Source organism: Ochlerotatus camptorhynchus, unplaced genomic scaffold (assembly GCF_037179485.1).
Source record: "Ochlerotatus camptorhynchus isolate MF236.1 unplaced genomic scaffold, CSIRO-AGI_Acam_v1.1 ptg000209l, whole genome shotgun sequence".
Lineage (NCBI taxonomy): Eukaryota > Metazoa > Arthropoda > Insecta > Diptera > Culicidae > Ochlerotatus > Ochlerotatus camptorhynchus.
Window position 1 is genome coordinate 3157943 of NW_027040699.1, and position 22082 is coordinate 3180024.

Consider the following 22082-nt stretch of genomic DNA (forward strand, 5'->3'; position numbering starts at 1 on the left):
CTTACGGCTATGTGTTGCATTAGCAACTTATAATTATGTAAAACTTTTACATGATTTGTCCAGGGTTTAAAATATCACTTTCAATACCGAACTTTAACCTAATTTGACTATTCTAATTAGCTAGGATTCCGATCACCCTTGAAGGGGTAAAGTTGTGTTGTTTAGACCTTATATACTATGCCCTCTCAGATCTGGGATTTCTCAGATATCTTGTAAGTTTATTTATTTTTGTAACTCAGATCTGATATGGCTCTCCAAATAAGAATGTGACATTTGTAACGTTTAACCATTATAATTATATCCTTCGTCAAGGATAAACAGAGAGAGGAAAGCTAAACTTAACCTAGATGCGCAAGCATGCCATGCGTGGGCGTGTTTATCCCACTTGAACGCAGAAACGTTCCTAAGTAAATACTGCAGTTAGATTATGTAAAACGAGCTCTCGCCCTACTTTTTATTTCATATTCTTGGCCTTGGTATCAACGTCAGCTAGAGCTATGCAAACGAGATGCAATTATGTGGTTATCTTATGGTTTTGGTTTTAAATTAATTGCCTAGCGGTAACACCAAGTATGTTTTGTTAGGCACTGAAATTGAGCGCGTCAGCCAAATTAAGGACCCAGGTGTAATTCTGGATACAAAACTCCCTTTCAAGCAACACATCTCGAATGCCGTCGAAGGTTCCAGAATTCTAAGGTTTATCTTCAGGATTGCCAAAGACTTCACGGGTAGCTACTGCCTAAAATCGTTGTACTGCTTTCTCAATTCCGATTTTCCCGGACCTCAAATAGTTTAAAAATCAATAACGCATGAACCAAATATCGCAAAATCAAACTTGTTAAGTAAAATCATTAGAAAATTATTGCAGCAATACACATAGAACATAATGTGAAAAATGTTTTCCACAACATTTGTTAAACGATTTGAGAAAATATCAGCTTCTCATTTTTCTCTCGTGAAAATTTCTGAGTGGTATATTTAAAATTTTTGAAGTATGTTTTGTGCTCGATAGCTCGATGCTCAAAATTCAGGAAAATTGAAAAAAATGAATTAAATTTTTTTCTGGCATTTTGTACTGTGTTCGTAACTCAGAAACGGTATGATACACTGTTTTGAAATATTTTTCAGTAAAAAATAGTATTTGGAGCATGAAAACAATAGTTGAAAACTTTTGCATTACTCAAAACATAATGTTTCCTAATTTTCTATGTGATCTTCCTCCACCGTGAAAATTATTGTGGGAAACATAAATTAAGATAATATTAGGTATGGATTGTGGTGATAATTTAATTATCATATTACTATGTTTTGCAATGATCTAAAATGCTTGGTTTTCAAAGAACGTGATGTCCGGGAAAATCCAGAAGCTTCTACCAAAGTTTTCCGGGAAAATCGGCCACCCAAAATTTTTTCATTCATATGATCATAAACTCTACCTGTTGGCTAGATTTAATAGCATTCTGAGAACCATTCAGCCAAACCAAGCATTTTGATGAACCATTTTATTCGATAGTTTAAAAAAAAATATGATATGTAGATTGTCGGGAGATCGTGAGCATTCATGACATTGCTGAAAACTAAGATAACATCAGATTGTGAGGTTGCTTGTGTTAATGGATGCTTTGTTGTTTACTCTTGATCGCTGGGAATGCTTGAGAATATTTTAGGTAAAGAAAAAAGTGAACAAACAGCTGAACGTCCAAGTAACAGTGCAAGTTTTATTGAGATTTTATAGCATTCTACAAATCTAAATCATGGTCTAAAGAACCTAGAATTGCTACTTGGGCACCTGAGCCTCATCATATTTATATCGCTGTGAAGCAACTGTAAACTGCAGAGGAAATTTATATTTGTAGCTGTAACCAGTTCGTTTTTGCTTGCTAATCGGGTTAAGATGCTATAGGGGAAAAATCTACTTCGGCCTAATCGCCCATTCCCGGCCTATCAAGCACAAAACATCAAATATATCTATGATTTCGGCGTGATCGTGTTAAACAAACGTTTGGTACGATGCTTCTATTCAAATCAATCCTCAGACGAAGTGTTGAAGAATGCAAAATAAGATTTCGAAAACAAAAGGTGCAATTGTAGTGTACAAAGGTGCACGCGAATTCACTTTTCTTTACGTTCGATAGGCCAAAGAGAATCCCAGTGGCGTTGATCCCAGAAAACTCTTAGATCAAGTTGAATCGCCAGAAACAGTTGTGCATTTTCAACAATAAACGAATATTTTGCGACCCCTTATCAAAACTAACGGTACACATGGAAAGGTAAATACATTTGAAAGCCTTCTGTAATTATAAAATTCCGTTTAGTGCTAAACTACGCTAGATAAGGAAAAAAACAAAGAGCGGATTGTGCTTAATAGGCCAGAAATGGGGTAGTTAACCCCACTTAATAATCTTAAAGATAAATCGACCAGCTCAAACCTTTGTAGGAGTAAGCGGTGAGACCATCATCATCATCATCATTCATTCCTCTGGAAGTTTCTCCAAACTTTCTCCTGGAGTTTTTTTCTGGCTTCTCTAGAAGTACTTTCTAACCTCTTCAAAAAGATTCCATCATATTCCACATGAATTTTATTTTATTTTCTTGATAGTCCTGCATAGATTCAATTTCCCGGGAATGGTTTCCTGGCCGATACGGGCTAACTTTATAGATGTTTATTGAGCATGCCTTTTTTTATCTTTTTCACAGGAAATCTAACAAGCTTCCCTAGAATTAAGAAGCGGGACTTTTGGTGAAATTAGCAGTAAATAATTCCTTGGGTGGAAATTCTGAATGCGCCACTACTGTAGTTAAATCCGTATCAATCTGAAATTATTAACGTTGGAATGGTTTCCGAAAGTATGATTTATGGCTATAGGATCTAGAAACCCGGGCTCTGGTGCCACTTGGTATTTTCATATGATATTTCAATTATCTGCTACCGGAAAACAAACAATAGCAAAACTGCTTCCCCATGTTTACTGCGACGCAGCAAATATGTTTATGCTAATTTAATGCCTGTAATCTCAATAGTGCCCGAGATTAACACCCTAGAAAACTCAAAGCGGTAGTGCCTACATGTACGATTTGTGGACGCTGGATCGTATCAGCTAAACGGTAATACCTGCATATTGTTACACACAACGAGAGCCCGTGAGAATTCACCAATCCTGCGATGAGCTCCATCTGTAACTGATTTTCAGAACTTGTTGCTTGAACACAACCTCTCGACAAGTTGTTTCCCCTTTATGACTCAAAATTATCACGTAAGATAAGCAAACAAAACACAAACACAACCAAACAATCATCACTTTCCCACCCAGCCAAGCACCCTTATCAGTCGCACCGTGAATGGCATGCGCGAACGCAAATATAACCGTTAAACTCACAAGGTTACGAAATGACAGACCATTCGAAAATGCGGCCGTCTCAAACCTCAAATGCAGTTCACTCGATCAGATTTCTTATCAACAGCTTCGGTTGGGTGACGACGGGCGAGGTGCGATACTTCTGGATATCTAGCACCGAGCGTACCCACATAGTAGCTATGCTTTCTTATCAGTAATTCAAGCAATCGTACCGTTTAACGGATCGTGTTATCTATGCTGTTGGCTGGGCAAGGCCTCGGGTGGATGAATGAACAGGTGAACCGTTCAGTTTCTCGTAGTCCCCCGAACCCATCAGTCGGCATTCGATAGTTTCGCGCCCTCCCCCGGATCCCCTGTTACATATAAGTGAGTGAGTGGGTGAGTGTGATTGTGTGATTATTTCGAAATATTTTTTGAAAATCAAAGAATTCAGTCGTATTCTGCGATCATTGGCAGTGATTTGCCGGGAAATTCCGATTGAATTTTCCGAAAGCAGTGGATTTGTAGTGAAGAAGTGTAAGCTCAGAGACAAGCATATTGAGTGACAATGGCCCGAGGAGAGGGTAAGGGCGAAAGTGTGGCCAAGTTGGCCAACCGAATCGCTGCCATCAAGTACACCTTGTTCTGTTTCAACATCGTTTCCTGGGTAAGTACTGTCTGGACCGATGCATCATCACTTTGATTCACAAGAATTTGAATCCGATTTCTAAGAATTCTATAGCAAGTGCGTGACTCACTCACTATCCAACCTCAATCGTTTTCACAATCATCAGATAACGGTTTCGCTGGTATTGGTGTGACGATTTCGCCTTATCTGGCAGTATGATAGCACATTTGTTGATTAACGACAACATGGCTGACTCGACTCGTGCCTTCTCCGAGCGTCAATCGTAGCAACACACATTCCAATTAGCAAATCCATGTTTGTATGTTTATCGAACTTTGCAAGGTCCATACAAATTGGCGATAAATCACAATTTATTCCCTTTCACCGGCAGCCTGGAAAAACTTTCCTTTTTTTTCAACCATCCTCAATGGAAGTGAAAAATTCTGCCAATTAATTTATTCATTTACTGTCAACGCCAAACCCCGAAAGTTGTTGCTCAAAGTGCCCCGGCTAATCCTGATTCATTTCCCACCCAGCACAGGAAATCATTCGACAAGCAAAAGCAGAAAAAAAAGTTTATCAGAGAAAGATTAATGGAAATAAATTGTCATCTGCCTTGGCCAGTTTGGGATGGGATTCCGATTTTTCTTCTTCGAATTCGATTTGGTCTTTGGATCTTTTTTTCTCTCTTCTATGTGTGTGTGTGAAGCTTACTAGCGATATGCTGCGGATCTTTTCGTGTTGAACTTTTTAATGAAAAGATTCGCTTTTCCTCTGTTTGAGGTTGCGGTGGAGCAGGGCTGAGGGGACGTGTGGGAGGGGGGAGGGGAGAGAAAGTGTATCATTTCCAGTCGGCAAGCGCGGGAAATCATTAACATCAACAGTTTGGAGTGTGACACTTTTGGGTGGCTATTTTTCTTTCCCGTAAAGTTTTCGTTCCTAGTTGATGGTTTTCGTATCACGGCGTCGTCGTCGTCGTCGTCGTCTGTGGGTACTGAGGGTGGAGACAGGACACCATGCGGAAAGTAGTAACTTGCAAGCGGTCAGACAAGGGTGTATCTGGGGGGAAAAAATGGTCGAAAAGGGCTATCTAGAACAGCGATTTTCAATCTATGGCTGCCCTCAGGTGGGTTGCAGAAATTCAGACAACTTGATAGTAGGTTTGTTATTTAAATTGCATGCCGAATTTGTTTGATTTTGGGGTTGTCATTTTCAGGTTGTAATTTGTAATGCAATCCTGGGCCGTTTTAGTGTTTTGAAGTAATTTTGATAATTTTAATCTTGTTTAGCGATTGTGAGGCCTTTTTGGTTTTCAGGGCGATTTTATCAATTCCATTTAGCGTTTTGAGGCTTTCTTTGCTATTAAGAGCCTATTTTATTGATATTTCTGGTCATCGTTTGTTGAAAATTGGTCTCTAGATGGGTTTTTACAACGTTGTTAGGTGGTTTTTAATAGAATCGTTTATTTGAGGAACAGCATAAGTCAGATTTTTATCGAAAACGACTTTTTTACCTCTTTAAATTTGGGTTCAAAATATTCGTTTGTTTGAAAAACCTTATAAGTCCATTTTTCTGCTAGTGGTCACTAGAGGCAATTTGATCGAAGCCTTGCATTCATTTTAGGTTTGTGCTGTGAGAAGCGCTATACTCATCGAATGGAATATGGATTTTGATATCAAAAATACTGAACTGGACATGTAATGAATGCGGGAATAATATTAATATCGAGAACAAAGGGAACGGCTTATAAAAACTTGTTGGAATAAATGTTTAGCTGTTTGCAGTAGAAACGGAAAGGAATACGTTCAATTTGTTTAGTGTAACTTGATGTTGCTGCAAAAAGGTTCTTAATCTTTATCTTTATTCGGAGCAGGGAAAACCCTTTTTGAGTAGCTTACTTCTAAAGCATGATACCTCCTCATCTTTTAGCATCAACAAATTTATTTATTTATGTCGTCAATCAATCGTAGACCAATTACAATGAATGCTTATTAACTACGCCTTATATATTATTGCCTGGCTAATCTTGAAAAGAATCCTTTTTTTTTTAAGTGATATTTTATTCACTGTTACATCAATTGATTGAGAATATGCATTATAGCAGGACGTAATTCTATTAACAAGCCCAGTTCTAGCATAGCCTGTTCTTTGACTGTCAATGTAAAACAAATTCCCAATCCTCAGAGTACAAGTGGGAGCATACAAATTTATATTTTCTAAAATTTCCGGAATGTTAACTCTTTGAGCAATAACATCATTTATAAATATTACCATGGCGAAGTCTCTTCGTTTTTTTTAAGTTCATCTAAATTTATTACCAAACATCGCGATTCATAAGATGGAAGTGGTTATCTCGTCCAACCTAATTTTCGAAGGGCAAACAACAAAAACAGTTTTTGAACTCAATGCGGTTTATGTATGTATCCTGATACGGAGCCCACACTACGCTACAGTATTCAAGTAGAGGTCTCACACAGGGCACATACAATGATTTGATAGTGTAAGAATCATTGAAGTGCAGACTAATTTTTTTGATGAACCCTAGCACGTTACTTTCTTTACATATAAAGTTATTGTAATGATCAACAAATAACAACTTAGAGTCGAGAATAATGCCTAGGTCCCTTACTTGATTACACCTTTCAACTGTTTTCTCACCAATGGAAATTGTGTGATTTACTATGGCATGCTTTCTTGTAAATTATATAGAATTAATTTTACTAACGTTAAGTTCTAACAAATTCTTCTTACACCAAGTCTAAAAAATTTCAACTTCTTGCTTAAATAGCTAATAATCTCAGATACTTTAGATATTTCCATGAAAAGTTTCATATCGTATGCATATATTGAAACATGAAACATCTTCAAAATGTACTCTATATCACTGACAAATAAAATGAATAATAGTGGACCAAGATGCGAACCTTGTGGCATCGCATGAACGACAGGCGACAATTTTCCTCCAAATTTTACTCTTTGCGTTCTCCTTGACAAGTATGACTCGATCCATTGCAGTAGCCTGGTATTAAAACCTAGCATTTAAACCATATGTTACAAAATGTATCAAATTAGTAGCTGTAGATTGACCTTTAACAAATCCATGTTGTTTACTCGAAGTAAACAAGTTCTTTCTTTCTTTTATTTAACGTCGGTCTCTGTTCCGCAATCTAGTGCCAATCACCGACGGACATCGATTGCGATCCATTGACGGCAATCGAATGTGCAGGAAGGCAGCTTCCACATCTGCGTAGGATATCGCACCCATTCACAACACACATGGACCGGGACCAACGGCTTTACATCCCTTCCGAAGGAAGACGTGACCAGAGATTTTTATGCCTCAGAAAAATCCCGCCGAGCTCACTCTAGAACCTACATTTCGTATTTAGATCTATAAGTGAACTGCTCGTCTGAGTTCCTCTGGTATATTCAATCAGAGGATGGTCCTTAATATACAGTCAAACAGCACGTAATGTTGTGAACAACTCCAATGACAGTTATCTAGCAGTGCTCCCACTTTATTTACAACAATCCAATACCTACGAGATTGTGCCGAAGGTATGCTGACGGTGTGCTGAAGGTGTGCCGATGTATGTGCCCAAGTTGTGCTAATTTCAGCACAATGTGCTAACCCCTTGAGTTTTTGAATCCTTTCGACTCTGATGATTAGCAATGCGTCATGAGGTTCCCAAACGGAAGCCGCGTATTCCAAAATACTATGAACTAGAGCGCAAAACAAAGTTTTCTGGGCATATATAATAATCACTGTGACGTCGTTGTCGAGGTTTTAAAAACAGTTCTACTCACTACTCACTACATTTATTTACTAAACCACCAAATTACATTAATCAATGCTTATTCCAACACTTCTCAATCTCAATCACTAACTGACTAAAACCCTATCTGGTCCTATATTAAAATTATATCTGCTGACTAAGCTAGTAGCCTGGAAATTCTGAACAACGTGTTGCTCCTGTAAACGTCGATGTTGCTTAGCGTGAAGATGCTTGCGTTGCATCCGGCCGCGTGCTGTTGGTGTCGTCATGCCTGTGGAAGCTGCTGTTGATGGGTGTCTGGGGTGCTCTGGTTGTGTTGGCTGGTTGTGTCTGTGCTGGTGGCGTATCCGCTGTAACTTTATGTCGGTGAACTGACACACGGTAACAAATCCAATCTCCGAAATGAGAAAAATGACTCATGATTTCATGAACATAGCGTATTTTCATGTTAAGAAAATACACCATGAATAATATTCATGATATCATGAGCTATGTTTGCGTAACGCACCCAAGATTCCCGAGATCATGAATCATAATAAAATTAAGCATCAGACTGGATTTGATCCAAGAACCTTAAGATCGATAAACCCATACTTTGATCACTAGACTATCAGTAATTGTATAAGATGGAAGGCAAAAGGCGTATAAGAGATACCTATGTAGTGCGGTGATCACAGTTTGGTAGGTAACGCTTGTAGCGGTCATGATTTCGCTACATTATGAAATCATGAATTTCCATCACTAAATGATGAATCATTGTTATGATTTCATGTGATGGCAAGTTTTTTTCGTTTCATGATTTTTTATTCGTAAAAATGGAATTGGATTTTTCCCGTGCAGGTATAGCGCCGAATGAATCCGAGAACCGTGAATGCTTTGGCCGTGCTGAGCGCAACATGTTCGTTGAACTTCAGCTTTGAATTAATAGTTACTCCAAGGTCGCGAATCAGGGATACCGCTCCAGAGGCACAGATCCAAATGTATATTGGTGGATGGTACACCTACGTATGAACAAAATCACCTTTCATTTCCCTACATTTACATTCATCCCATTCTCATTACATCACAGAAATAGTTCGTTGATATCGTTCTGTAGGGCGGGGCAGTCGAGTACGGTCGTGATAACTCGGTACATCTTCAGATCATCGTTCACGAAAAGAGCAAACAGCATTGGATCGAAGACACTACCTTGTGGCACACCTGATGTACCGTTCCGATTCAAATTTCAGACGATTCAAATTTCGGACAAAATAAATATTACATCCAGTTAGAAACAAAGTAATAATGTTAGATGATCGTGGAGGGCACTAGTCAAAAAAAATTTAAAATTTACAAGACATGTGGATCATATTCGACCGAGATAATCAACTTTTAAAAGTGTCCGAAATTCGAGTTTAAGTGTCCGAAATTTGAATCGGCACGGTAATTGTGATGACTCTCAAACGCGCAAATTTAATCGAAAAAAAGGACTGTTGGTCTGTCAAGTACGAAAGAATCCACTCAGCTAACTCAGCTAACCAAGGCTTTTACTTTCTCGGTTGCGTACGGATGTGGTACAGTGTCGAACGCTTTTGAAGTATCCAGGTAGATGTAGTCAACCTATTTCCGGGACTATTACTAATATCTCAAATACCTTTCTTATACAGCTGAGAAGCGATATCCCACGGTAATTCTGAACAAGGTTTCGATTACCTGCTTTGTGAATTGGTACGATTAAAGCAATATTCCAAGCACTAGGGAAAGTTCGTTCACTCCAGGCTTCCGGATATCTCACGCGTACACAAATGCGACAGCGAGCTGTGAGACGGAGCGTCGCATGACTCTCAAATCCATGGTGTGCTACATTATTGAACAAAAGAGAGACCAGAACAATGCGCGCGACAAGCTACACGCTCTCAACAAATTCGAGCGTTTCAATTTTTGTTTGTCTCATCGCATTGCTCTCTCAATGCGACGCATGTATTCAATCACATGCGACTGTTTCATTGAAACATCTCAATGCGCTCTCAGGGCGCCATCGCCGTGCGCTGTTTCGCATGCTTTGACTCTCGCGGTCCCATCATAAGTGATGTTGTCGGGTGACGAGATAAGGGACTGCAAGGGTTTGTTCACAGAAGACTTGTGGCCCTTTGCATATGTGGATTTTGAAATGGGGTAAAGTTTTTAGATGGTTCCAAAAATATCTTCTAGTATAGATTCAAGCAGACTCAACTCATGGTTCCAGAGATACTAATGATCCTAGGAAGACGCAATTGCTTGTCGAAAGGATGCTAAAGGAAGGTAAAGGAAGGCTACGTGAGCGGTGGATGGCAACCTTACGGTAGTTGGGATACCGTTAGCATGTTAGCACCCAAATAATACCGGAATATCTGTGGAACTATGTGTCCTTCAACAAGTCCTTATGCGGAAATCTTCTAAAATACATTTTTTGGAAGCCTCTGAAGCTTTCAGCCCATTTGGTGGAAAAATAAACAAGTTATTGCGCATTTGCACCAAATTAAACTCAGAATCCCTCAGAATACTTTTACTCAGACCAGTAAAAATATAAATGGACTATTTTGAATGTAAAACAGCATTATACTATACAAGATCATATGGTCGGCCTTAAGTCAGAAGAGACTAAGTAGCAAAATAAAAACAAAAAATGAGTTAATGATATCATAAGATCAAGAATTCCCTCAGCTACATTTCAATTTTTCAGTCAGATTTAAAAAATTAGAGTAGCACGAGAAAACGATCAAATGATTTTTCCCATTACATAAGACACAATATTGAACAGCCAACTTTAAATTCGTTTTTCTCAAAATCAAATAAAAAATTCACATTTCGGTCTGACTTGACCGATCATATCAACACGCTAGTAATGATAGAACTCTGAAGATTAATATTTTTATTTGTCTGGCTTGAGTAAACACAATTTTAAGGGATTATTTTCAACGCAAAAGTGTACTTTGCTGCAAAAACGTTGGTGGCGACTTCTCATTGCATACACACAAGTCTGCACTTAAAAATTAACCAAGTTTAACATGTTGTAAATGTGTTCTGTCAGATCAATTGAGTTGAAATTTTTGACACAAAACTTGCTTTTCCATTGACCTTTGTCCGATCAGCTATGCACAAATTTTATTTTTATTGTCACCAGCAGGTGCTTCAAAAAATTTGGTATTTCTTACACGTGAAATTCAACATATTTGTAGTTTTGCGTCAAAATTTCAGCCCAATTGATCATAACAGAACACATTTATAACATGTTAAACTTGGCTAGTTTGTATGAAAACGACCTTTGTCCGATCAACTTTGCACCACAGTGTACGTAGGTACGAAATGCTGGATTAAGGTTAAAGTAATAAATTTAGGAGAGACGAACCAGCCCAAGGCTGAAAGTCTCTTTAATAAAGAAAAAAATAAATAAATTTAGGAACAATTTGTGTCATATCTGTATTACGGATTGTTGCTAAGCTTCTTGCTTCAGGAATTGTATTGAATACCTGTCAATCAACAAAACTTACTACGGCAGCAACTGAATTCTTCAGATGTGTTAGCGCTCACAGGATAGTTCATATCAGCCACCATGATGCTGAATTGATACAATCAATTTGCGACGACAGATTTATAAATAGTCCTAGTGTTAGAACCGTGGACCCTCGGTGAAATTAAAAAAAAGCATATTAACGAGCAAATAAACCACAACTTGATTGTACATTTCGCTTACCAAAGCCACATCTCTTACTTCGTTCGTTATGAATGGGCTATTTTTCAAGTTAATCCTTTAATCAACGAAAATTGCCACTAGGAAAACTTTGTTGGTCATAACCATCCGACACCTCTTCTCCATGTTCGATAAGAGTGTAGTAGCTAGGTCGCTTTCCATCGTTTCCAAAACAAAACAACACTTTCCCCACATCAAGTACACGAGTTGGTCTTCCAGTTGAGTTTGTTATTTCGATGTCGCATTGAAACGTCGCTTAGCGACGTCTCATTGCGAAAAGCGCATGAGCTTCGGCTCACGCGACGTCGCATGATACTCGTTCTCATGAAACGCATACATCCGGAAATGTGCTGTGCTTACAAAACAGTGCGACACACAGACATTATGAGAATGTGAGATGCGACAAAACTGAAGAGAGAGAAACAGAGTGCTACAAATCTCTTGCGCATGAGACTGCTATGATTATGAGACTATTCGTATTGCGTCTCGCATATGGTAGCGCGCGCACTGGAAGCCTGGTTCACTCATTGATCGGTTGAAGATACAGATAATCGGAGAAGCAAGCGAGCGTACGCAGTTTTTTTAGTAGAGTAGGGGAATTCCATCTATCGGGATAGAAGGAATTCCCCCTACTCTCCTAAAAACTGCGCACGCTCGTTTGCTTTTCCGATTACCTGTACCTTCAACATTTTCTTTCCTTTATTTAACGTCGGTCTCTGTTCCGCAATCTAGTGCCAATCACCGACGGACATCGATTGCCATCCATTGACGGCAATCGAATGTGCAGGAAGGCAGCTTCCACACCTGCGTAGGATATCGCACCCATTCACAACATACATAAGCCGGGACCAACGGCTTTACTTCCCTTCCGAAGGAAGACATGACCAGAGATTTGTATGCCTCAGAAAAATCCCACCGAGCTCGGCTGGGATTGAACCCAGACCCATTGGGGTGAGAAACCAGTCACGCTTACCACTACACCTCCAGCGCCGGCAACTTCAACCTTTTGATACATCGAAAGCGTCCAAGACTCTGTGAACATCATTCGGTGAAAACAACAATGCGGGAAGATGCAGGTCGAACTATTGGATTTCATTGAAACTTCTAGGAAGTAGAGATGTTGAAGATGATCTGTAAACTGTTTGAAAAAAGCTCGTCAACAAGTTTGCTACATCGGCAGGAGAGCTAGCCGTGGTACCGTTGAGTGAAACTGTGTTCGGAAGACGGCTGCGATTTCTCTAACTTCCAAAATACCGATGGGTTTTGCATTAAGTTCGATTGCATTCGGTCAGCATATTCCTCATAGCTCGATTCTAGTAGTTCGTTGTATCTGCTTTCGATCAGTCGAAGATCAGCCGAAGATTTTGTTTGCTTTCATTGGTTTTAGTATAGAAAAAACGGTTACGAGCCTTACGCAGAACGTTTCGCAAATTGCGCAGCTCGATGGCCCACCAGGGTTGAACTGATGTAGGTCTCTCTGAACGCTGTCTGAGAGGAACTCGCATATAGAGAGTTTCGTATAGTTTGTTGTAGAAGAGGTCCGCAACAACATCCAACAACAACCTTCCAGAAGTTGATTCCAGTTTATAGCAGACAGTTCGCTGTTCAACGATTCAAATCGCAAAGTTTGAAATCCAGTTCATGCTGTTGATCAGCTACTTTGGACGCTCTGCAGTGAGTGTCAACTTTTAAAAAGAATGGCCTATGATGATGGTCGATATCCAGTAACGGGACCGGGGGTTGCAACAGCTAGACAGTATCCGGTTCGCTGATGAACTTGGATGAACTTGGATTAACCCGTTTGCATGGGTTCTATGAGAGCCAACTTCTGCTCCGTGGACGCATTATATGGCAAATAACCATTCAACTCTTCGTCTAAGTTCCTTTTTAGAAATGGGAGGTTGTAATCGCCCAACGCCATGATGATGTTGGTGTTTGAAGATTTCGAAAAAAATAGTCTGTAGCGCATCGGTGTGAAATGTGTATGAATCTTGTCTGGAAAGTCGACGCTAATATATTCCAGTGATGAACAGCGAGTGAAGTACATAACAGATTGATGCGCAAAGCCACTTGCTCAAGAGAATTCTCGAACGAAACCAGTGTTCACGAATTCCTAGATTTGACAGCGATTAGGACACCACCTCCCCTGATGAGCTCACTTGTAGCTTGATTGCGGTTACAGCGGAAGATGTGATAGTATGACGAAATCTCACAATCTTGAATGTTCCGTCGAAGCCAGGTTTTTGGTAAGAACCAGGACGTCGTAATCGCAGCTTGATGACGTCAATCGGAGTTCATTTGTTTTTCGTACGTAAACCTCTCACGTTTTGGCAGTAGATGCTGAACACGAGATCCGTTTGACTACATGGATGATTTATGCCACTACTGACATTATAGGAAGGAACGCTGGTAGCCCTGGCTGAATACTGGATTCTTGCGGTCTATATAGGCGACACATCGTCCTGAACCCCTATGCTGGAATTGGAACGAATACCAGGGAGCGAGAGATCTGCGGACGTTAGGTACTTGGCTTACTTAGCCACAGATACAGGACCGGGACGACTGCGACGGAACTTGGTTGAAATAGAGTTTGGACGATTCCGACTATTCTGGGCGTAGAAGGGGCTTCCATGGTGCTTTGTGACATGGGTCCCGGTGCAGCTTCAGCGCCAATCGATGATGTAGACTGAAAGGCGATGAATCGTTAAAGGGAGAATGACGTTCAACCACATTGTACTTGCCTGGAATGACACTCTGGAAGACCCCCTGCTCACTTCTTACCACCCCGACTGGGTTTCCATTATGGTATCTAAAGCGCGTCTCGGAGCAGAGTGGTGTTCGATGACTGCAGACGAGTGATTAAACAAGTAGACAGCAATATGGGAAATGTACTCAGAGCGAATGTTCCCAGATTTACCAGACGTGTTGCTGAAAGCCGAAGCTTTGTTAGAGAGCGAAGGTTCTATACTGCAAATTTACTTGCCTGACAAGGCATAATTAGTGCGGAACGTAGGGATTCGAAAAATAAATGTGTGATCGGATGGTACGACAACGAATATCGAAATCAAACTCAACTGATACTGCAGGGCAATCTATCGGAGACTGAAACACGTCAGATACGAAAGAAGCCTTAGTTACGTTCCTACAGCTCTCGAGAAGATCGAGACCGATTAGTTTGCAACGATCTTCCTAACTAGGGAGGTTGAAAGGATCGTCCCAAGGCAATCGTCGAAGCGGACAAACGATAGAGCCCATACAACAACTGCATAATCTAATGTAGAACGAACCAAACAACAATACAGGATCTTTAAACAGTGAATATCTGAGAATTGTTTTGCGGCACGAAATTGCAACCATAAAACCCAGGCATTCTGATGCTTTGGAGGTTATGTATCCTACATGATCTTTAAAAGTTAAAATAATACCCAAATCCTTAACTGTATTTTCACGATTTAAAGATGCACCAGGGAGAGTGTAATAAAATTGGTGAAGCTGAGATCCAACCCTGACCCACACAGCAAAAAAATAATGTTGATATCAAATCAAAGTGGATGCTCTTCAATCGTGTCAAAAATATGATGTAATATTCAGTGATGGAAAAATTCGCAAAAACTCACTATGACTCGCGAACTTTTCCCTTGGTGAACTTCGTGAAATATCGCGAACTTTTCCAACACTGGTAATATTACTTGCCAATAAGGAAAAAAAATATCATAAATATAGTGCATGAACTGACATTACGCTGCTTTTACTGCATTTGTTTATTTTTGTGGTCATAAAAATTACATGAGATTTTCGACATGATTGAAGTGCATCCTCTTGGATGCAATAATAAAAAAAAAATTCCTGTGCACAGCAACCAACCATTGCATCGTTCGACCAGACAGGATCACCACAAAGTTGAGAGCGTTTTTCGATGCCAAATGTCCATCGGACACTGGAGCAGTGTTGGAATAGTTCGCGATATTTCACGAAGTTCACCATGGAAAAAGTTCGCGAGTCATAGTGAGTTTTCGCGAACTTTTCTATCACTGCACTGGAGTGTCTCTTAAAGATCTCCTCATGGTTGGTCCGCAGATACAGGACGATTTGGTAGCTACAATACTTCGATTTCGATTTCCTCAATTCGCCATCATCTCTGACATCGAGAAAATGTACAGGCAAATTCTGATGAATTTCATCGACCAGCTATTTACTTCATCGGTTCCATACCTCACAACCAAATGTCTACACAACTTTCGGAAACCGGATCCGAGAACCACCCCGAAGCTGCTGCAGTCGTGGGCAAGGATTTATATACATATGACTCACTCACAGGTACCAACACTGTCGAAGAAGGCCAAGAACTTATCCAACAACTGCTCCAGTGGATGCAATCTGCTGGACTTCAGCTTCGTGATGGGGCTTCCAACAGCCCAGAAAACCTAAGGGATGAGCGTACACTGTTTGATATCGAGTCAGCTTCCCCAGTGAAAACCCTCGGATTACAATGGGATACTCGCACTCACACCAAACGAATCGTACTCTCGGGTATCGCACGACTTTTGGATTTGGGATTTGGGACTCGTCGGCTCAGTTCCACTATGGGTAACTGCAACATCAACAGTCGTTTCTTTGGAGTTACACGGCTTCTGCGATGCCCCCATACGGTGCATACATCTACGCATACATCTTCGTCGAAAGGAAACATCTTTACCACTGCCATGACTGGAAACTGAAGATGTATACTGAAAGTTTACTAAGAATTAATTTGCTGTTGTAAAATTTCTTAAAAGAGATCGCAATCGAAAAAAGGTTGATAACCGCGGATCTATATTTATGTTTATGATTTGAGATGGACAAGAGTCTTCATTAATTCTAAACTAATATGCCATTTCTAAAATCCATCAGCCGCTACGTCACTGATCCAAACTCCCAGGACGAGCATAACCATCCCCCACGAGAAAGAAGAAAAAAAAATCCCACTGCACACGAAGGACTTCCCGTTCGCACATCCTTCAACTGATTTTATTATCTCAAACTGTTTCACTTTTTCACGGCACTTTATGAGCGCTGAAGCCGCAACCCCACTTATACCACGGTGCCAGGGCCCAGCAGGGGCGCAGGAGGAAACGAACTACAAAAAGTCTCAAAACTAGCAAAGCGCGAAGCGAGGAAAAGTTTGAAGATTTTTATTACATCTATAGTTTCCGTGTTTCAACATTTTATGTTTCTGAGCGAGTGCACTCTTCTTCACTTGGTGCCGGTAGTGTATGTGGGGGTGCAGGTTCACACTTGAAACAAAGAAAATGAGGACGAAAGGATCCAGCTTATTCCCACCTCCGTTCGTTCGTTCTTTCACATGACTTGAGTGGGAGAAGAATAAGAAATAAGTTTACTCTCACTGCTCGATAGAAACGCGTGTGGCTATTTACGAGGGGTGTAGAAATTTATCATCTGTACGTGCTGTTCGACTGCGCGCTGGAGCCCCATCGGTGCCATTTAATTTAATAAATTCGAATCGTTTTTCCCCTCGCCGGAATGGCTTTTTGATGTGCTCGCCAGGCACACAAATTATGACCATCTTCGGAGATGAGCTCGCTGGAGCTTTTCAACCCCCGTTCAAACTTTGAAGATTTTGCAAAACTGCTCGAAAGCTTGTTATCTTTAATAACTTCACCCAACAGCGCTTTGATCATCTGCTTCAACGAAGCGACGAAAGGGTTGCAATTTACCAACTTTTTCCTTTTCCTCAACACATCCACTTGTTGGTGCAGAAGGCAATTCACTCAAGCAGACAGCTGTTCGTTCTGTGGCTCAAGCCTTACCGCGGAGTTGCTGTTGTCACACTGCACTGCGGTGGGGAATCAACCCTTCTTGGCGAAAGTGTACCGCACACTGGAAGCTGCCATGCACCAATGCACTCGAATGCGGGGCCGGCAGATTGGATGCAAGCTGTGGAGTTTGCAGTAATGATGCTGTTGTAAAATTTTCACCGAACAGGGCCAGATCTCCAGCGTTGAGATTTTTGGGAATCATTCTTTTGTTTCTGCGGGAGAAGGATTGAAGTGGATCCGGTGAACTGGGAAAACTTGACGAGTTTTTGAAACGATTGCAGTGAAATTGAGCGAAGGAATCTGATTTATTTTGAAGAACACTGCACACCTAACATGAGAATTTTGAAGTATTGTTTTTAAGAACTTCCGCAAGATCAAATGCCATTGACGCAACAGTAATCGATTAGCATATTAGTTTACGTCATGTCCAGTACAAGTTATAAACAAGAGTCCATCAGTGCAGAAGGTTTGCTTCATTTTGAAGGTATTTGAAATAATTGAGGCCACCCTACAGTTTGGTTAATTACCCTAAACTATGAGCCTATGATTATGGCGAAAAACTATGGGATATTTATTAATTTCGCTAGGTTAGAATGCTGTCAAAGCTGTTCTAAGTGGTTCTTGTCAGGTCTTCGGCAAAGTTGTTCAGAAGGATAGCACATACTGCATTCAGTTCGCAATTCTCACACTAGGATTTTTTTCCTTGATTTGCTTTCCGTCGATCTTGTTTTCCGTGCTGAACACCAATGCTACGGACACCAGGGAGGCAAGCTCCTACACCTGGACCCTACCTATCGACTCATCAACTCATGAACCGGGGACAAACGGCTTTACTTCCCTTCCGAAGGAAGGCGTTATCAAAGATGTTATGCATCAGAACATCCCGGCGACACCGACTGGAATTGAACCCAGGCCTGCTGGGGTGAGAGATAATCACGCTTACCACTACACCACCGGCTCCATTCACACTAGGCATTGATAGTGTGAAGTTTATTAACTGCACCTCATGTCACCAGGTTTTACACCCACGATATTCTGCTCAGTAGCCAATAACGGTCGCCACTAATTTTTCGTGCCATGCCCGAACAGGAGGCAGTTGGAGCATTGAGGGACGTCACGGTGAATGGGCTTGTACTGATCCCATTTCACCACGATGTGGAACAAGGCTCGAATATTCTGTAGATCCTTGAGTCCAGAGTTGTGACCTATTACAATCACGATCGTCAAACAGCTGATGGTAGTAATGCTTGGTACATTCCTATCAATGTTCTTGTCGAACCACTCTCCATGACCAGCCATCAAGTTGACGAAAGAAGTAAAAAGCAACTGGTGAATGTCGTCTTCGGTGGTGATCCATCACCGATCTGGTCATTGCCGACAATCACGAAAATCATCTGAACTCGTTTTGAACCAGTTGCTGCTTTGCTTGCTTATGTGAGTGTGTTGGTGAGCTAGCCCAGCAGCTTCCGTTTAATTTTGCCAGCTTTGTTTGTAACTCACACAGTCGCGCCTGCCAAGACAAACTTGGAATGCGTAGGCCTGCGGGCAGCGACCATTACTGGTGATTGTTGTTTGCCATGGCACTACCTTGCACTGCGTGACAAAAATTTATGTCAACGATAGTCAGTTGATGCGTTGACGAGTGTCGAGTGAGTGTCATGATATTTTGCATCACTGACTTCAAGCACGTTAAATTTTTCTCAAGCTGGACCAGATACAGTTGGTCACGATACTTGCGAGTGTTGTCATGTCAATTCATCTTGAAAACATGGACTGGCTTGAGTCCGTTAACCTTAAATTCATCCGACAGTGTGTCGGTTGTCATGTCTGGCAGTCAATGCAGAATGCAAGCCGTTCAAGCTCGCTCAATATCGTGCGAGAAGTACTCCAAGTTTTCATTATTCAGCAACATGTCAACGGCCTTGTAGTGTTTCATCGCTGGAACCATCAGCTTGAAGCATTCAGTGCAAAGGCAGATGGTACATTTGAGACCTTTACCACCCAAGTAACAATTTCAGTTTTATAAGGGTTCTGGAGACCATGATTTAGACTTGTAGCATGCTTTAAAAACTCCATAAAACTTGCAATGTTACTTGGGCAGTCTATTAGTCTATTTTCTCCATAGATCCGGGCGGGAACTCTTTCACGAAGAAAGGCGGTAGTTTCTCTTTCTTTCGCATCAGCGAGTCATCGCCATTTTCCAGAACGGCGTAGCGGTTGTTCGCCTGCTGCTTCTGCGATGCCAACTGAACTTCGGTGGTGTCTGATCGAGTTCGTTTTCCGGTCGGAAAGGCAGCCGCGTCACCACGCGGCGGTTTCCTCATTCTTGGGTCGTACGATGCTTCAGTAAACACTGCGAAAGCAAAGCGCGAACACTATCGCAACGAACTACGAATAACTCGAGAGAGCGAGCAGAAACCGAACTGAACTGCTTGACGGTCAAGCAGAGAATTTATCGTCAACTAACGGCTAACGAAGCTATTTAAATGGAATGAAGTCCCAGGCGAGATTGATTTATGTCTTCGATCCGGATCAAGTATTTCTCAAATTGTATTGGTAACCGGCAGCGAAACAACCTAATTTGCAGGACATCTTACGAACCTCGCATTATATGTTTAAAATTAATTCGTGCTACAGGCATTTTGATCCATAAACCTAGCCGTGAAAAGACCACTCTAATCATAAAAGGCCAACCTAATCATTCCCACCCATATAAACTTACACCATTGCCAAACTATCTTCCATGGACCAAAAACACTCATCCATCACAGCAGCAGGTTGCTCATAAAACTCAAAAACCTTACACCATAACCATTCACATATCATAAACCACTATCAGCAATACTGGCTGCTGTTGAGAACCAACAGAACTCTACTTCTAGCCGAACGATATGACATGGAACATGCATCATGATGTGGGGTAAATAGTTTCGACTGCCTGTTGGGACCAACCTCAAAAATGATTCCTAATTAAAACTATTCCGATGTTGGTTCACCCTGGAAGCAAAAGACTCGAAGATACTAACTAGGATACAACTCCCCAATGATGACGATGATGACGATGATGGTGGAACGTAGGTGCACAAACAAGCAACCACCATAGAGAGAAAGGAATTAATCAAAAAACTAGTCCCTGTCCGTATTGGCCCCGTTGCTGGTTCGTTGTGGGATGTGAGAGTGGAAGATGAAGTAGCCCGGGTCTCGATTCGTCATCATTTGATATGACTCTTGAGCTTTTGGGCAACTTTTCCGAAATGGACTCCCATCAAAAGTTGTTCCTAAGCGGAAATGAACGCCGAACAGCATGGGCATGTTTTTATTTTTTGTTTGGGGGGCAAAGTTGTGGAATCTCATTTATGAATTTTCTGACCCGAAGTATTTTGGCTTTTCGTCGTTAGTTTTGATTGCCATACTTCTAGCGACGATGACCATTGGCAAAACGACCAGATGCAGGAAACCGCAGAAGAGAGTTTGATTGATTGACAAATTTTGGAATTCTATTTTTGTCTCACAGCAGGAAATTGAAATGGAACTCGTCCACAACTCAGTTGCTTCGCTTTGGGATGCAGAGATCAGTGAAGGGAATAAGAATCTCGGTTTTTGTCCGAAATCGAATCGGCGCGCGAATGGGGTCTGGAAACCATCGGGGTTTCATCATCATCATCATAAAAAAGGAAGCAATAAGCGAAATGAAATCACCACACGAGAATGATAAATGAAATGATATGATAAATGACGGATTGCTTTCCGAGTCGGTGGTCGGTTTGCCAGCTAGCCAACCAGGATTCAGCAAGGGTAAACGAAAGGAAACTGTGCGTGTATTGGAGAAATAATTGGATTTTGGCAATTGGTGATCGGTATGTGAGAGGGCGAATAAATGCGAGATAGACCAAAAGTCAGACAAATAGACAGCAACAATGGACGGAGGAGATCGAATTGACAACAAGCCAAGCGTGGAAAGACGCCAACGTTGGAATACTTTTTGGAACCCTTCTAGTGGGATTGAACCACGCTCATCAATCATCTGGTAAATTGTGTTTGTGTTGAGTTAAGAAATCTTTAGCTTAGGATTGTTTGTGGAATTTTGTATTTCAAAGTTCGGGAAGCTTCTCACTCAGTTCATGATGGCGTCTTTGACATCCTTGCACATCACAGCACACACTTGGGACCGACAAGGGTTCCTTCTGTACTTTCCGAACCAACTGAACCAGTCAACTGGTAAATGTGCGAAGGGACCGAACACAATGGCATTGGTATACCGGCATAGCGACGAGCGCAAATTTTACAGCATTGAATTAGTTGTCTGCTTTCAGTGTAATTTTTAATTATTTTATGTAATTTACCTTTAAGCACCAGAACTTTTTAAGATATGAAAAAATAATCATTATTAAGTGTATTAAGTGCCCAGAATTACCCTGGTCACAGCCGGACATGTTCCGGGTATCCCCGAGGAAGAAGCCAGAATCTTCAAGAACCAATCCCTTTCATGCTGATGTGTCACTTTACGCGAGAATTTAATCAATTCAGTACTCAGGAAAACATTGGCTAAATCTGGACATGTTCCGAGTATCATCGGGAAGTGAGTAGAATATATTTGAACCATAATTCTAATGCAAACCACTCGGAGATAATCCAGCGTCTGACTGAAAATCTTCACAATGAAGACACCCTTATGCTAACAATCAAATCACATGAAGATTTAAATAAAAAAGTAGAAGAGTCAGTGCCTAGGTTCACGAACGGAAGCTTGACGAAGAACCGCTTGTGGATGGAATAAATATGTTGAGCATTTAGTTCTTTTAATTGATCGATAATCTA

At 41.0% G+C, this 22082-nt stretch overlaps 1 protein-coding gene across 1 annotated transcript in view; it reads left to right on the forward strand.

Annotated features, from left to right (window-relative positions):
- The first annotated feature begins 3639 nt into the window (after window positions 1-3639).
- Tsp2A (tetraspanin 2A) overlaps window positions 3640-22082 on the forward strand; it is a 179910-nt gene continuing 161467 nt past the window's right edge. The window contains exon 1 of the mRNA XM_065224307.1: window positions 3640-4002. Within this exon, the coding sequence (XP_065080379.1) occupies window positions 3904-4002 (99 nt within the window). The 5' untranslated portion in view covers window positions 3640-3903. The remainder of the gene's footprint in view (window positions 4003-22082) is intronic.